General features: G+C 56.0%; 1 protein-coding gene across 1 annotated transcript; it reads right to left on the reverse strand.

Annotated features, from left to right (window-relative positions):
* Positions 1-12296: 12296 nt before the first annotated feature.
* RNF222 (ring finger protein 222) lies at positions 12297-12962 on the reverse strand (the record flags this gene model as incomplete). Its single annotated transcript, XM_082067069.1, has 1 exon — positions 12297-12962. One exon carries the CDS (start codon positions 12960-12962, stop codon positions 12297-12299), a length of 666 nt encoding a protein of 221 aa, XP_081923195.1.
* Positions 12963-17647: the final 4685 nt, after the last annotated feature.

Raw genomic sequence — 17647 nt, forward strand, 5'->3', positions numbered from 1 at the left:
AGGCCTTTTCAATCCAGCCTGTAGAGACTGACTGAGGGCTTAGTCACCCTTCACTGTCTGTCCCTTGTTGGCTGTGTGCCTGGGTGCGTTGCTCAGGGATGACATGCAGAGACCTGGTGGCATCGCCTGGGGAACCCAGTGGGAGATGGGTGCAAGGTCCCTGTCACCACTCGTCCCTCCAGCCTCCCAGGCTGGTGGGTCAGACAACTTCTGAATGATGCTCGTCGGGGAGCAAAGGCTCTGCCAGTACCTGACACTGGATGAGCCAGTGCACATGGCTAGCATGTGGCTGGGGGAAAGCTTTGGCGTGATGAGGGGTGGAGGGCGATGCTCACATCCAGGAAAGTGCTATCAAACCTGTGTCCAGACCTCCTGGCATGCGCCAATGATGCATATTCATCTCCAAGGAGGAGCAGAATACTTCAGTACACCCAACCACACACCAGCTCTGGGTCAGTCCCAGCACTGCTTCTCCAAGGTGCTGCACACCCCAGGATCCTGCATTCCCTGTGGGGTGCTCCTGCTTGCACATTTTCCCCTCTCCAGTTCAACTGTACTCCCTAATAGTGACCCAGCTCACATGGCTCCGAGCAGGGAGAGCACCATCCCATGGTGCACAAGTCAAACCCAAACATGTCTCGGTGTTAGTGTGTGTGTGTGCAAGGTGCCTTCAGCACCCTCCACCTTCTCCTGGCAGCTGGCACCGAGGGTCACAGGCACAGGCAGGATGTGGTCGTTTCACTTGCCCCAGTGCATGGACAGAAGCAATTAGCCAGGCCCAGAGAGCAGAGGGAAAACATCCCACTCGTGGTGCGTGCCCTTGGCAATGCACTGTAGGATCTCTCACCTCCCTGTCCCGCCTTCTCCTGTGCTGGGCACCCACGAGTCTGCACACTCCTGTATCACTGGAGCACCAGCTCTGATGGACTCCAATGTCTCTTTCCATCCCAGGGACATAGATCCTTCCTTCTTCTGCTCTGCCCAGACCACACTGGAGCCAAGTCCAGCCCGGCCAGAGCCAGCCTCACCAGGGGCAGGATCAGCATGAGTGAAGCATCTGTGAGTCCCTGTCCCTTGGAGGCTCAGTCCCATGCAGCACTGAGACAGCTGGCCCAAGCCCAGCGCATTATTGACCCAAGAGCTTATCTTCCACCGTTGGGTTTTTGTGCTTTTGAGCTCGGTCTGTTGGCGATAGCACAGTGCCCGTGCGTGCAGGGCACTGCGAACCAGCAGTCCTCCTCCACTCCCTGACCAGTCTGTGCTCCCCAAGTCACCCCACTGACCTGAACAGCCTGTCACTGAAAAATAGCACCCTCCAGCTTTTCTTGCCTTGACACTTGAACCCTGAATGCTGTGGAAGTGTGTGCCAGGAGTCTTCTTTCATAACTCATGCATGGTGTTGGGAGTCTGGTCTCCCTTACACCCCATCCCCTGTGTGACACCACAGCCACAGTGTTCCCCATTCTGCACCAGAGGAGGCATCAGGGGGAATATCAACCTCGAGGATGTCAAGTGTTTGCTCCTGTATCTAAATCTTCAAGGGGAAAAAAATCCTCCTTTTGTAACCAAGTATTAGCAACCTTACTCGTACCCTGTCCTGGGCTGATCCTGAATATCACTGGGCAGCCCACAGAGCCCAGCTTAAAGCTGACATGTCTGCATGCATGGGCACCCCAGACACCATGGACACCCTGTTTGTCATCCAGGCAGTGGTCTGCTGTGCTTCTTTGTGGGATCTGGCTGGTGGTCAATGGTGCCCTGAATCCTCGTGTTGTGATTTTAGATGTCTTTATTGGAGAGATCTTGAATTTCTTAGGTATCATCAAGGTCTGTTAAAGTGTTTGCATCTCTTTTCACTATCTATTTATAGGAAAACAGAAAAGGACCAGAGTGTGAATGTAAGGACCAAGCAGATGAAGGGGAGTAACACCAAACAAGGACTCTGTTGTGCTACTCTTGGAAACCCATCACCGAAAATACAGATAGAGCTGGCTACATGGATCTGCTGGGCACATTGTTCCACTCTGGCACCCCTTGAATAGTGGACACCCTTTTCACATCATCTCTAAACACATCCCACTCACTGCCACCCACTGTCATTGTCTCAAGATGGCCCAATGCGAGTACCCTGGTAGGAGCGGAGATGCTGCGAGCTGTCCTGACCACGGGCCTAGTGCAGGTCACAGGATCTGGCTGACAGGATGGACCAGTTCTGCAGACCTCACCCCCTGGATGTGCAGAACTGGTTCAATGGGGCTCACAGCTGGAGGGACTGCCTGAGGTGCAGCTGACTCCTGGCTTGGGGACCTCCTCTGAACACCGATGCACTCAACAGGAGCGGGAGACAGCACAGAGGATTTCCTGAGCAAAATCCAGCTGCTGGCTGGGTAGGGGTCTTAGGTACATTTTTCCCAATCTCACCAAGGTCCAAGGAACTTTCTAAGTGGCATTTAATGAAATACTCAGAAGATCTTGGTTCAAAGAACTACTGGAGCCATGGGCAGTTGCAAAGGCCAGGAAAGGATATAGTGCTTCAGCTGCCAAACCAGTGGTGGCTCAACATGGAAACAGACTTCACGGCTGACTCAGAACACAAATCTCAGGTAGGAGAAAAGGAGACCCAAAGACCCCTATCTCCATCTTCCCATGTTCCTGGTGCTGTGTTCAGCTGACCATAAAGACATTTGTGTAGGATGGAAGCACATCTAATACCTATCAAATAGGTCGTTTGGCATTTTCCACTACAGACATCTCTTTTGAATTGTTTGCAACCTTACCACAATTTATGTCTTTGTGATCCCCCATCCTGGACAATCTACCTCTGAGATGAAGTTGGGTGATTCCCTTGGTCCTTCTCTGTGGAGACCAGCTGACAGAACAGTGCCAGCACTCAGAGACTTCTCTGTAAGTCAAGACACACTCCACTAAACGGGCTCATTATGGAGATGCATTGACCTGATGCAGGAGACACGTCCTGCACCATTTCAGAAAGACCTCCGCAGACTTCCCTGCAGTGAGGGAGATGTGATTTGGGCCCAATGTGCACATGTTGCTTGCATTCAGTCCAGCTCCATCAGCCATTTCATGCAGAGTTAGAGGGTCCAGGGAGAGCACACAAAGAACCAAACACTTGGATCTTCAAAGGGAGGGCTGAGCTGGGCTTGCCAACATTCACTGCTGCCTCAACAACAGCACGGACAATGTAACACTTTATGGGTAGTATTAGGCCTTTTCTGGCCTTGCTGGACTTAATAGAATGGTAGTGGGGTTTGTGGGCAAGTTGTTCATGGTGGCAACTGCTGACCCACCAGCGTCAAGTAGCTCTTCTCTGTCCCTGGTTCCCGGGGCATGACACTGGTGGCAGGGCTGGCATCTCAGCCTCTGCCATGAGGAGACAACTGGTGTCCCCTGCAGCCACCTAACCATGCTATCCTCCCACCCTGGGAAGGAAGGCTCCCTGCTAAACTCCATGGGTGTGCTGTGCAGGTCCCACAGCCTCAAAGTACTGAAATTATGTTTGAAACTTAGGCCTGTTTGGGACGTAATCCTGTCCCAGGTAGAACCTTCCAGTTCCCCAGAACATCAGCCAGAAGATCATCACGCCAAGGGATGCCATCGAGCGTGTCGAGCAAGGTACGAGGCTGTCCTCTGGGGATGCAGAGCAGAGCCTGTGCCGGGGTGTTTTGCAGCATTCTGCTTTGTTCTGGGGGAACTGTTTTGATGTCTGTCGAGGGTTAAGATTGCGGGGTGACAATAAAACATTCCTGGGACTTTTTTATTAAAGTTGCTACCCTTCTTTTCAAAGCTGTTTGTTTACTGACAGATGGGGTAAAGCAGGAACTCTGGTTGCAGCAACTCTGTTGAAGTGTAGCTCTTACACAAGGGAGAATCAGAGCTGGAAAACATGGTAGCACATGTGGGATAAATCATAGAGCCAGAACATTGGTGGCAAACATCATCATTAACCCTTCTCTGGCAAAGAGACTCCCTCCTGTGCAAGTAACCTTTTGTTAAGAAAAGAAGACCTTTAAAACCACAGGCACTCTTGACTCTTCTGCATTTGCAGTCAGTCCTGCAATGGACTCTCCTGAGGTCATTAATTAATTATTTTTCCTTGGAAGATAGAATCTTGTTAAGATGATCTATAAGATTTTTGCAAATTCCCGTGACTCTAGAAGTGAGGACTTTCAGGAAACAGCAGTTATCAGGAGATCACTGGCCATAACCCTGAGGTTATGCAACATTTCTGCAAAAACTGCCCTCTTCCCCAGGCAGGAGCCAACCTTCTCCAGGGCAGCGTGAAGCCAGATATCCATCCATGGCTGAGCAAGGAAGGAGCAAGTCTGCAGCCAGGAATTTTATCAAATAAAGGCTCTGGGGAAATTTTGATCTGACCCCACCGCTTACAGGGCCACCTTCACAGTTCCCCCAAAGGCAGGATTTGAAAAGGGACCTGCACTCTTCGATCTGACAGGGGACCCAGGCCAGAGACCACAAACTCCTCATGCACCTTTGCACCTGCCCAGCACCTTGCACCCGGGTGCCAGAGGGGAATAACAAGCCAGATCATGGAGTCAGTGGTTCTCCCAGATGGCACAAACCACTCTGCAGCAATCCCTGCCTCTCCCTGTGCAACTGCATCCACCCTCCGGAGCTCAGGGCCTGGAGGGAGCAGGATGTCTGGTCCTGCAGAAAGTCCCTGCGGCAGATCTCTTTCCAGCTGGTCCCAGCACAGCTGGTGAGCTGGAGGGAGTGCGCTCTGAACTGGGATTTAACCCTCACCAGCCCTAGCCCCTGCAGCTGCCCAGCCACGGAGGTGTCCAGGGCTGATAGATGGGGTGGGATGGGGCTTGCTGAGCAGCTCCTCCACCCTCTGCACCCCGAGCCAGCACTGACATCACACTCACACCATTTTTGTACACTTTTCAGGGCCAAGCGCTGCCTTGCTACTTGCAGGCTCATTTTTCTGGCCCCACACAGCGCTACTGCCGTTCAGATGCTGGTATTAGTCGCTCTCAGGGCGGGCAGCACCTGCAGACACTGCAGAGTCAAAGGATCCTAATTCCTGCCCCATCCTCCCACCCTTACAGTGAAGCAATGCCCATTCCAGCAGTGGGTGCATGACCAGTCCCACACCAGCTGGAGAAAGCAGTCCAGAGTTAATGTGATCCTGCACAGGGAATCCTGGAGAGACAGGCTCCGGGGTCGCTGCGGCAGGAGCTCCCTTGCTCATCCCCCGCTGTCACTGGGCGGCAGGCGGGACCTGTTGGACAGGTCCCCAGGGTGAAGGACGGTGGCACGCTGCTTTGCAATGCCACGTATATTTTCATAGGCATCCAGGACCGTGCACGCCTGCCTGCTGCAGACAGAGGCATCAGCACCAGTGGCTGGGCTGGTCTCTCCGTGTGTTTCTGCCTGTTGAGACAAACCAAGGTCTGGCTTTGCCAGGGAGCTCAGTCATGCAGGTCCCAGTAATTGGGCTGGGCTGAAATGAAGCCACTGCTGGAACTGAGCTGCATACTCTTGGAAATTACAAAAAGCGCCTAAGGGGAACCTTTTGCGCATCTCCTTGCTCTCCCAGTGCTCTGGAAAGTTGGAAAACCTTAAACTGTGCTAATATCAGTGATGCGGTGGGACTCACTACTGGGGTAAAGATGGAAACAAACTCTTTCTGGAGGCGTGCAGAAAAAAAGATGAGGCAATGGGCACGAGATGCACGAAAGAAAATTCCAGTGGGATATAATTTTTTAAAAAAATCACAGTGAGAGTGGCCACAGATTGGGACAGGATTGTGGAGAGCTGGGGGGGAACTTAACCCCTGGAGCATTTCTAGACTTGACAAGGTCCTGAGCAAACTCATCTAACGATGAGGCTGATCCTGCTTTTAGCAGAGGTTGGACAGGAGACCTTCATAGATCCCTTCGGACCTGCATTAGGCTGCACTCTCAGCAAGAGCCCGTCTCTGCCACATAATGTCTGTCCAGGTCCCCAGAGGCACCCCCACCCCCAAATGTCTAGGTGGCTTAAGCTTGACACTTTGAAAGCCACATGAAAGCAGAAAGTTCTGCAGTACACCAGCTACAGCAGAGAGCTCTCTCCCAACCCCATAAGACCTCCAGTGGCCTGAGTGGCAGACCCAGGCCAGTGTCCCACAGGTGTAAGATGTCTTCAGCACAAAGAACGGCTTGGAAGAGTCTCAGGACAGGGGGAATGGTGCAGAGCATCCTGGACTGTCTTTGTTATGCAGCAATCAGACCAATAAGGTCTTCCAGAAGATGTTCCATCTCCTTTTTCTCCTCATTCCTAGTAACTCAGCGGCCTGCTGTCCCTCCTCCCCACAGTATGGGTAGAGGTGCTCTCACAGCCTTGCTCCAAGTGACTGGAACTCCTTAGACCTCAAGGACTGTTGGGGTGGGAGAGACTCCACCATGTCCCATGGAGGGTCTCTGACAAAGCCTGATCTATTGAAGAGCTTCCAGATCAGACTTATGGCTTCAGCTGAGTCCATATGGACCTTCAATCACATTCAGGGCAAAAGGAAAGACGAGCATTTGTTTGCATTTTTCTTAATCTCCTACTACACCCTCACCAGTGTGTGGCCAGGCTGAGCCCAGACTCTCATTCTTTCTCAGGCAGAGGTAAGAACCTTATCCCTGAGCTGCCTGTTTTGACAACACACCCAGCAGCTGCCATTCACACCACTGAGCCATTTGTGGTGGCACGTACAGGAGGAAAAACACGATCCTGCATGTTTTTCATGAGGAAAGGCAAGGGCACCTGCTTCCAAACTGCCAGCAGAAGCAGAGAGACATCCCTGCAGCCTCAGGGGCTGCCGGAGAGGTCCCCAGGGGTCTTTCCATCCCTTCTATCTCATCCCGTCCCCTCCCCACTGCTCTGTCCAGCCTCCATTAATGAACAGGCTCCATTAATTCTTGTCATAGTCCTGGCGGGGCTCCAAATACATCAGTGCAGGAGTGCTAGCCAAAAGCTAATTGCTGCTCATTGCAAAAGTAATGACTGCCCTGCAGTCATTAGCAAGGGGGGGTGAAAGGGAGCACTGGTGTCACCAGCAGCCCAAGGCGCTTGCCCAGCACCCAGCTCCTGGTGACACATCACTGAGTGGTGCTGGGTCCCGGCACATCCCCAGGGCTGGCTGCTGCTCCAGAGCCTGGACGGGGGGAAACCAACTGCCCAAGCACCAGTGATGGCTAGAGGGCTCTTCTGTCCATCTGGGCCTCATGGCTAGTACTTGCCCTGAGTGGCCACTGAACGAATTCGTGACTGCTATTATCGATGCTCAGCAGCACTTCATGGATGCTCTCCACCCACTCTCAACACGAACATTCCCAGGGAAGGAAAACATTGGGACTAAATGCTTCCAGCAGGGCAGGGGCCAGGGCTGGCCAGGGATGAGATGTCACTCCAGCACACACAATCAGCTCTCCCAGGGATGTGCTCCCATCAGGGTCCCTGGAGATCCCTGATACCACAGCAGCCACCTGCAGATTGTATCGGTGTCTGGCACCCCCAGCCCCTGAAGCATCTGATGAGATTTCTAGGAGTTAGGCTTTCCTATCACCCCCAAATGTTTCTCAGCATGCAGCTTCTCACCAAACCCCTGACTTTCCTGCATTCAAGCACCCTGTGGCGGATTACAAACACTGCTCATCCTCAGCTCTGTGGTGAAGAGGACGTGTAAGGGCTCCTGTATGTGTGTGCCAGGATCTGTCCGTGCACCGTGAGTTGGGTGCCCAGCACCCCTGGGCACATGCCACCTCAGCATCACGGATCCCCACCTGCACCGAGGGCCGGGAGCATCAGGCACAGCTCTGCTGCCAGTGACCACAGGGAGCACTGGCCACCGACCAGCAGGGAAGTCACACTGGAGACAAGGAAAGTGTTTATTCCCAGCTCAGTTTGCTGTTGCAAAATGGGACATCATTTAAAGCAAATACATTTGCAGATCTTTCCCAGCAAGCTGCTGAAAAGAAATCACAGACCTTTGATGATATTCCAGGGTCTTTTTTTCACGGTAGGTTGCTGAGTGTTTGTCAAGAGGGATCATACAAAGCAAAGTGTAAAACCTCCCCAGCCAGCTGAGCAGGATGTGTCCCAGGGTGCTGCTGCCAGGCAATGCAGAGGGGCGCAGGGCTACACCACAGCTCTGCTGTCCATGCTGCCAACAGTCATCACAGGAGAACAAATCAGACCCTCAACCAAGAACTGGCTCCAGCCCAGCTCCTGTCCCCACCACCCTTCAGCTGAGGGCTTGGGGATCTCATTCCAGTGAGCTACCCCCACTGTGGGCATCCATCTCGCAGCGAGGACACTCATGTGCTGCCAAATTTCCAGTCCCATTGTAGGCTCAGAAAACCCCACTCTTCTGCAAAGCCCAAGAGGAACAGTCCAGCCCAGGATCATGCCCCATGTGCTGGCACAGGTGGGCAGTGTAAAAAGGTGTCTGCCTTGTGCTGGAGAAGGAGCGAAAAGGATCTTGTCTGGAGATACCCAGGCACAGGGACAGCCAGCTGAGTCGGTGTTACCTCTTGTCCATGTCCCACGCCGGCCACATTGGACAAGCCACGCCATCCCCACTCCAGGCTCTGACTCACTGTGGCTCTCTAGGAGCCACGACGGGATGCAGGGGAGGGAGCTTGGAGGAGCCTCCTCCTCAATTATTCATGGTGAGATCTCAGCTGATGGAGCTGGGGCTTTCAGAGGCTGGTTCCTAATGGAGCCTGATGACGTGTCTGGCCAGTAAGCACTCCTGGACCCTGTGTAATTCCCACTTCTCCCATCTCTGTGCCATAAAAATGCCACCTTTTCCTGCTAATGATGCATTATGCAACCATTACCCAGGGTTCATAGCCCTGCTGCCATCATGCAGAGATCCTGAGCTGTTAGTGTGGGAAGGGCAGTGGATCTCCAGCTGCGGAGATCACACACACTGGGATGTGCCTGGGGTCTTGCCTGCACTGGAGGCTGATGGAGCAATGCCAGGCCACCTGAGATCAGCTTGCACAGGGAGGGGAAGAGGTACCAGTGAGAAAACAGGCCTAGCTGGAGCATAGCATGACCTGCAGCCCTCCCACCCTATGTCTTTTAGGCAGAGGAATGGAAGGAGATGACAGAGGACACTTGGGGCCACATCAGCTGGCACCTCAGGTGCTGCAGACCAGTTAGCATGATGTACTGTCTGTCTGCAGGACATCTCCACCTGCAGAGTCAAACAATGACATGCATGATGGGTGGAGGCAGTGATGGAAGATGACTCAGGAATGGCAAAGTTAGTGGTTGGATGTTGTGGAAGAGGATGTGTAAATGCTGCAGCAGGAACTCCTGCCAACCTCTCAGCTGTCCTGGCTTTGTCCCTTTGCTGCCCTGGCCAGGGTTTCCTGGCACTTTCACCAACCCCTGTCCACATTTCCATCCCACACTAGCAGGGTAGGGCTGGAAACACAACCCTGGTGTAGGTACAGCTCAGGGTGCCTCGTAACCAAAAAGGGGGTTCATGAGGGCTACAGTATCATGGCAAGGCTTAGGTCACCTTGCTTAGTCCTGTGTATCACCCCCATGCCCACTTTATCTACTGCCTTTCCCACATGGAGAGCTGTGGAAGTCCATTCATCCCCACAGCCTTTTATCCTCCCACAGACATACCTCCATCTAATACCTGTCCTCATACTGACACTCCACCTGTCCATCCATCTATTCATCCACATGTACTCATCCCCCAACTATTCTTCTAGCTCAAACCAGTGCTCTACCCAGTGAATACTCATCTCTGAGTACCTGGGAGAAATGGCTCAAACCTGGGATGGTTCTGGTGCCCTCTCCTAGAAAGAGAGAATTAAACCCTTGTGCTCATGGTGTGGACTGGTGTTCCTCTAGGGGGCTACTGGAGTGCAGGAGAGCTCTCTTTCAGAAGGGCAGGAATTCCTTTAGTTTAAAACCATCACCCCGCATCCTATCGCAACCCTGAGGCCGGACCCTCACCCACCAAAGGGGCTGGGGGCTCAGCGAGCCATTCCCCAAGGCTTGTCCTGCCACCCTGACAGCCATCCCTTGCCAAGCAGTGCCACCCTGTGGCAAACGCCCTCCTCACCGCTGAAGCGGGTGATGCCCCTGGACCCCCAACCACAGACCTCCAGGTCCACGGCACTGGCTGCCTCTGCTGATCACACCCCCAGCCTTGGTGCCCTCCCCACTGGTCCTGCTGGAGCCCATGACCCTGACACAGCACAAGACATCCCACTGCTGCCACTGAAGCTCCTTCGTGTCCCAGTTGCCTTGCCCAAATATCTCCAGGGCTCTGGGAACAGCAGCTGAGTGCAGGTTCCTCCAGCACTACCCTAAGGGAGATCCCGGGGTGCAGATGGGCAGGGCTCCACTCCCACCCCCAGCAGCCCTCTTCCAAGAGGCTGGTTCCCTGGCACCCTGCATTAATTCAACAGGCAGACTAATAATAAGGTTTATTATTAAATAATGAGGCACAGCTGCATCATTGTCAGGTAATAATTTCTTACGAAATAGGATTTTCATTCCAGTGTGGTGTCTCAAGCACTTTTCCCCAGGCACTCTCCCAGTGCATCACACAGGGGTCAGTGTCATTGCACCCTGGGTGTGGGTGGGGAAACTGAGGCATGGGGTGGAGGAGTGCAGTAACAGCATTGCAGGGAGAAGCCAGGCAGTCAGCGTCCCACCATGCCCTGGTTGTAACCCCAGAGGAATGGGTGGGATGCCATCAGCTCCTCTTCCCCAGATTCCTCACCCCTTTCCAGCCCCAAGCAGTTCTTATTGGTCCTGAAACATTCTGGCTGACCCCAGAGATGCCTTGGTGACACTGTTGGCCATGTTTGTCCTACCCAATGCTCAGCCACACAGTGGTAACCTCCCTCCAGGGGCACGGGAATTATGTGCCAGCCCTCCACCTGCTGTCACCTCCCATGGGCGCTGGTGAGAGACAGAACGTCCTGGTCCTGAACATATCGGGGTGCCTGTGAAAGCACCACAGCCCTCAGGGCACGTTCCCGAATGATGAGGCTGAGAACAGCACCCACAGGGCCAGGGATGGGGTCAGGAGGACAAAGGTGGTGGTGAGGGTGCAGAACCTGCTTTGGGGTGCACAGCTGTGGAAAAACATGATGGGGACACCAGCACCAGGTCTGGCACAGGGATGACTGGCAGCCCCTGCTCCCGCCTCCCCTGAGAGCAGGCACAGAGGGTCCCAAATCTCAATGGTGCCTCTCAGATGCCCCGTCTCCTCCCAAACCAGGGCCCTGGGGCTGAGGGGCTGGGACTCCCCTGGGTGGGACTGGTCCCAAACAGCACAAAGCTGGGAGGCAAGCAGGGCTGAGCGGTGCCTCACTTGCTTGTTATGGGTGAAAATGAGCCACTGGGTGTTAACCCTCAGGAGCTGGATACAAGGACAACATCACTCTACCGGGGCACAGGGCTCTGGTGAGGGGAGCAGGGTGAGGTCCCAAATCTGTGCCCCTCATCAGCACAGACCTTTGGTTTAGCTCCCTGTCCCACACCCCGCTGCCCATCCCTGGATCCTCTGGGCAGGAGGGACACATGTGACCCCGGGAGGTTGTCCCCAACCCTGGGGAGCTCAGAGAGGTGAGGGCAAGGCTGAGACTGCCTGGGGAATGAGCTGGCATCCCTTCCCACCCCATCAATCCGCGGGGAGGGAGCGCTGGCTGGCAGAGGGGAAGGTGAGCTCGCGGAGGCCAGGATCGCTCTGTCCATCCTCTGGTTTCACTGCCCAGTAGTTAAAGGCTCACATCTTTGGGATGAAAAGCCATGAGTTTCTGCTCCAGGGTGGCTGCTCGATGATCAGCCAGGAGCCTGGGGACCTCCAAAAGCCACACAGCCTGGCAGTGTGACCCTCTGATCCACAGAGCCCTTGGCTGTCCCTGGGCTCTGGGTTCCTGGGTGCCATGACAGTCCCCCAGGATCTGGGATGGAGGGAAGGGACCAGCACAGCCCCACCACTTCCTGCACACATTGTCACGGGGTGTCGGAGGAGCAACCACCCTCTCTGCTAAGACACTGACACTGGAGGAACACACTAGCAGGGTTTGACCTGACATATTTTAACCAAAAGAGGAAGAAAATGCCAGCAGTGACACGGTGAGAGCCTGGAGATCTGCAGAAAGGTCTGAAAGTCCATTCAGATGCTGGTCAGAGAGAGAACTTCACCTGGAGCTGCTTCTGGACTTTCTCATGGGTTATTTTGAGAGAGGTCCCAGCATCAGTGACACCTCTGCAGTATCTGAGCTGATCCCACCCCTCTATGAGTCCCTCTTCACCAGCAGCAGCCAAGGGAGCACAGCCGCCAGCATGGCCACAGTCAAGATGAGGAGGACGGCGAGGGCGATGGGTGACTGGCAGCATTTCACCCCCAGGGCTGAGCTGGATGACACTGAGCTCTGGGTTTCTTCTCTGCTTCTCCTCCCCAGGGAGCCGCATTCTGCGTTCACCAGTGGCATCCCGTGGTCACTGATGACAAAGATGTGGACTTCCCGCGCCAGCTTTCCTGGGACCCCCCGTGAGTCCATGGGGCTGCTCCCTGTGCTGAAGCGCCGGTCAAAGCTCTGCACTGGCATCACAAAATGGCTGGGCACCACCAAGGTGTTGTTGGCTTCCATTTTGGTCAGATGGGACAAGGAAGAAGGCGACAGAGGCATCTCCAGTGTCCAGGAGTTGGTACGTGCCTTGGGTGGCCATAGAGCCTTCTTCTTGCTGAGGAAAGTCACATAGCGGCAGATGGGGCAGATGATGCTGCTCTGGACCTGGCCGTCAAGCTTGGCAGAGAGCAAACACTTCACCAGGCAGTCATGGCAGAAGATGTGCCCACAGCTGAGCTGGCGGCGCATGGCCTCCAGCGGGTGAAACTTCTCATAACACACAGGGCACTCGGCTGGGAGACCCTCCTTGCTGGACGAGGTCTCAGACATCCCTGCTCTGTCACCCACAGGCGTTCCCCAGCTGTGAGGAAGAGGCGCCATGGGTTAATAAGGGTCTCAGTTACAATGATTAACATGATCCATCTCTTCATGTCTCATCCTCCCTGCTCTCTTGCTTTTGCCCTCTTGCCCCTAACAAGTGCAGTGGAGGGCTACTAGGCATGGTCTCAACAAGACAGGACATTTTCAGCACCATCGAGCCTCTCAGTGTGGCCCTGGGGGCAAGAGAGAGATGATGGGAGGACATGAGCTCCAGAGCCACTGGGGGCAGCAATCCCTGGCTGAAAAATCACATCGAAAAAGGCACGAGTGCCTGGATGAAGCTGTGTCTACCTGCTCAGAGCCTGGTACAGATAAAGCAGGCTCAGCTTGTGTCACAAGTGTCTCCGTGCTCTGCTGCCAGCTCTGGGTGTGCAGGGGATGGGAGCTCCCACCCCACAAAGAAACGTACTGAGGAAAGGCAGATGCTCCCATCCCAGGGACACAGAGGAGCCAGGAGGAGTTGGGGGAAGCCAGAGCAGTGAGGCAGGTGGGAACACAGGACCCCATGGGGATGGAGAGGGAGCGTGCCGTACACGGGGCAGGGAGCGTGCACCCACGCCAGGCTCCTGCCAGGCTGCTGGGGGATGTCCCAGGCTGGTGGCCAGGCCACCACCATCTCCAGGCTGTGCTCCTCACTCATGCTGGAGCACAGCATGGGCAGCAAGCCCTGAGGACCAGCGTCTCCTGTTAGAGTTGGTAGGACCGCTGTGATCCCTAGACCTCAGCGTCTGGAATGGGTCTGAAGCTCTCCAGTGCGTCCCCCAGGGCAGGGAGCATTCACATGCCATCTTCAGGGAAGGGAGAGGGGAGATGGAAGGAGGGATGCTCAGATCAGCTCCCTTTAAGACTCGTTCAGGAACTGGAGCTTCATAAAATCTGCAGGTTTTTTCAGACCTGATCCATCCTGCACCCCTTTTCTCATGCATGCCCATGGGCACCCTCACAGCTATTTCTGGAGGTTTTGCCATCCACTCCTTGGCTGTCCTCCTCTTGCACAGGAGACACCCCCTGCACAGAGACAGCCACAAGAACACAACAAACTGTCCCCTCCCCATGCAAGAGAAGGAAGACCCAGGCTCTTTCTCTGGTTTAGAAGGGATCAGGGACTTGATGCTCCCCCAAAGCGCTGCAGAAGGAGCCCCTACCCCTGTGCACCTGCTCCTCCATGCCCCAAAGCCCCATTTACCTGCTGCAGGGCACCAGGGCAGGAGCCCCTCCATACACTCCACCGCTGTCCCCAGAAGCGGGACTGGCTGTGCCCCAGCTCCGGCACCGAGCACCGTCTGGGGAGAGGACCAGGACACCTCTCTAACACAGAGTCGTTGGCTGCACATTTCATGCGGGCACATTGCGCAAAAGCTGGAACAGAAACAGGGGCAGGTCCTGGGGAGTGAATGCGGAGGAACTTGTTTGGGTTTTAAAGGCCTGATATTCACCTCGTTGGCCAGGGCGTGGGTGAGGAGCCGGCGTCGGAGGGCAGGCATAGGAGGCACAGTCCTGCCTGTGTTCCCTTGTGTAATGGGAAGCTGTAGGTGGGCTCATGCCTGGGGTCAAACCCCAATGACATAGGTGCTAAAGGGGATTTTGGGATCCCAGACTTTCTGTTGCTGCAAAGCTGGGTGAGCTCCATACCCTGCACTGCAGCTGGGCTCCTGCCAAACACTTCTCACCTCCACCCACCACTGGTCCCCATCCCTCACCCTGGCTGCATCTTTGTCCTCATGTCTCCTCCCCTGCTCATCCCCCAAACGCCCATCCCCCCAGACCTGCTCCCCCCATCCTACATCATTGGATGTTCTTCACCAGAGCCCTGGTGTGATTGATGAAGGGCTCAAAAAACTCACAGCAGAGCAGGCACAGAGGTCACTGTCACCTTGCACCTGCCCTGGGGGCAGTGTTCAGCATCCCTGGGAACTGTGGTCCAGGCAGTGGCAGGAGCCGCATGCTTGGCCGTCTCAGCAGCTGCGCATGGCTCATGAGTCACTATCTGGCCGCATGTGAGCTGGACACCCACGCAGAGATGGTTCCCTGTGGCCTGACCCATGGACCAGAGTGCTGCCGATCCCTCACCAGACCCCCAGGCAAGAAGCCGAGTCTTGCAAAAAACTGCTGGCAGGGCGGGTCACTCCCGCCACCATCTCTTTCCAAGCACCCCAGCCAGCGGCCAGGGGTCAGGGGTCTGCCAGCACACACTCGGGCTTGCCGCATGGCTCTGCAGGGATCTGAGCACTGCTCGACACATCCAGAGCAGGTCCCCAGGGCAGGCAGGGTGACCCCAAGGCACCCTGCCCACACAGCTCTCCCAGCTCTGTCTATGGCAGTGTGCCTGTGGGACCTGGGTTTGCACCATCGAGGGGCCTGAAAGCTCTGGAGGACCTGGGTTCTCCATCAAGAAAAGCCTTCAGGAGAAACATGAATGTATTGAGGTCTTGCCTTGGGGCAGAGAGATGCTCTGCAGAAGCATTCCAGCCCTGTGCTCCTCCAGATTCAAGAAGGTGCCAGGGCTCTGCAGGGTCTATGGGGCAGGCAGGAGAGGAGATGCACCCTTGCCACCCAAAACTCCATGAGACAGGCCCTTTGTGGGCAGGAAGGCTGGTTCCACGTGGCCAGGTGCCGTGGCAGGGCACAGGGCTGAGGCGTGGGCAGCAGTATCACTTGCTCATGGGCGCAGTGGTTGCAGTGTTTACAACACAGAGCTGGTTTCTGGAAGGAGAAGGGTGGGTGCAGCCCTTGCTGACACGTCCTGTGCCCAGGGGCAGCTGCCAAAATGCACCTGCGCTCTGCAGACAGCACCCACGGCAGGAGGCTTGTGACCCAGGGGGGACCTCTCAAGCCACAAAGCACTGTCCCTTACTGGAAGGAAACTCCGATCATGTCAACAGCATAGGATCATGGACACAGCCACTCCACCTATTACCCCTGTTTTCTTGGGATGGTCAGAAGCTGAGGCTGAAATCTCTCCAGAAAGATTGTGCCAGGGCTGAGGTTCCACAGTCACCCCATTCCCTGGCCCTCCCTTGAAGGTGCTGGACAAGCTGGGGCTGTTTGTACCCCCAAGATCTCCACTGCTGGACAAGCGATCTGGGCCAGCAAGAGCAAATTTGGGCCAGCTGAGCATCTCCGCAGCTTCAGTTTGCTCTCTGCTGGCACCAAGGCAGGGTGGAAATTCCTGTTTCCCATATGTTGAATGCTGTCAGAAACTATGAACTCACAGCTCTATACATAGGCACTGGAAAAACAAGTCTGCCTCCCTTTGCTGCTTTGACCACGCCAAAATCAAAGGGATTTAGGCATATCATGGCTCTGGCTCCTGCTGTGACATGGCAGCTGTGGGCACCCAAGGGCGGGGCATGAAACTGCTGCGTCCCCCCAGTTCTGGATCCCCCGACCCAGAGCAAAGCGCTCCCCTCCTCCGGCTGCCGACAGCCAGCCCGGCTTCTTGCACAGCCCCCTGGTGTCCGTGTTGCAGACGGGGCACCCTGCGTGCTCGTGTCCCCCGCTCTGCGACGTCGCCCTCGGCTCGTCCGACTGCTGGCAGGGGAGGAGGAATCAGCTCTGAGCCGGGCTGGATGCCGCCCACACGCCCAGGTGCCGTGGAGGCTCCATGGCCCCGTCCAGCCAGGGGACGTGGCCGAGACCCCGCCAGGACTCCCCCCGAGCCAGCGGGGGCTGGGAGCGCTGCCCCCGGGCCTCACCTCTGCCTGCAGCTGCTGCGCTGTCTCCATCACCAACTTATTCTCGAACTCAGCCACAAACTGTTCCAGCTCGGCCTGGGTCGGCTCCTGCTGCTGGTTATCCACTCGGTTGGGGCTGGGATTCCTGAGATACAGCGGAGGGTATCTCAGAAGATGGGACAGAAGAAAAGTAGGCATTCTGTTCCATGGGAGGGCAACCGCAGGAAAGGCTTGCCCATCGCCATTTATTGCAGCCGCTGCCTGCTCAGCGCCCGGGGCTTCTTCAGCAAGGCTAATACAAGCGGGGACGGGGTGCCTGGGGGCGAGGGGCAGGGTCAGCCACAGACACCCACCAACAGGGTCCTGCCCCCACCCTGAAGCACACAGGCTGTTGTCCCACACTGCCCAGCACCACCCCCCATCGCCCCCCAGCTCCCTCCAGCTCCACCACGAGCACCGGCTGCCCCAGCAGCCAGTGCTGCCCCCACAGCCCAGCCCAGACCCCAGACCCTCGTCCCACCCGCCCAGCTGTGGGCACAGACCCGTCCCCCCAGACAGCAGGGTGTCCTCTGCCCCCGGTGCCCTGACAGGGCCATACTTGGCCGGCTCCTGGAGGCCGAGGTGTCTGGGGTGGCCCTTGGCGATGCGGACAGCTGAGAAGCCCCCATCCTGGAGAGCTCCTTGTCTTGCTGGTTCCCATCAGTGCCGTCCTGGCCCGACAGCTGCATCGCGTCCTTCTGGGAAGGGGAGAGCGTGTGACCCAAACACGGGGCCCCGTTCCGCATCCCCCAGCAACCCTCCCCCAGCCAGCTCTCCCTGGGGAAACTGAGGCACAGATCCCCCCCGCAGGCTCAGCATCCCCCTCCCCACCTCTGTCATCCCTACCTTGTTGGGGCTGCGGGCGCTGGATGGGGGCGGCCGTGGGGTGCTGGGCGGTTGGGGCTGGAAGCGCGGGGGCGT

The sequence above is a fragment of the Streptopelia decaocto genome (genome assembly GCF_964273445.1).
Source record: "Streptopelia decaocto genome assembly, chromosome: 16".
NCBI lineage: Eukaryota > Metazoa > Chordata > Aves > Columbiformes > Columbidae > Streptopelia > Streptopelia decaocto.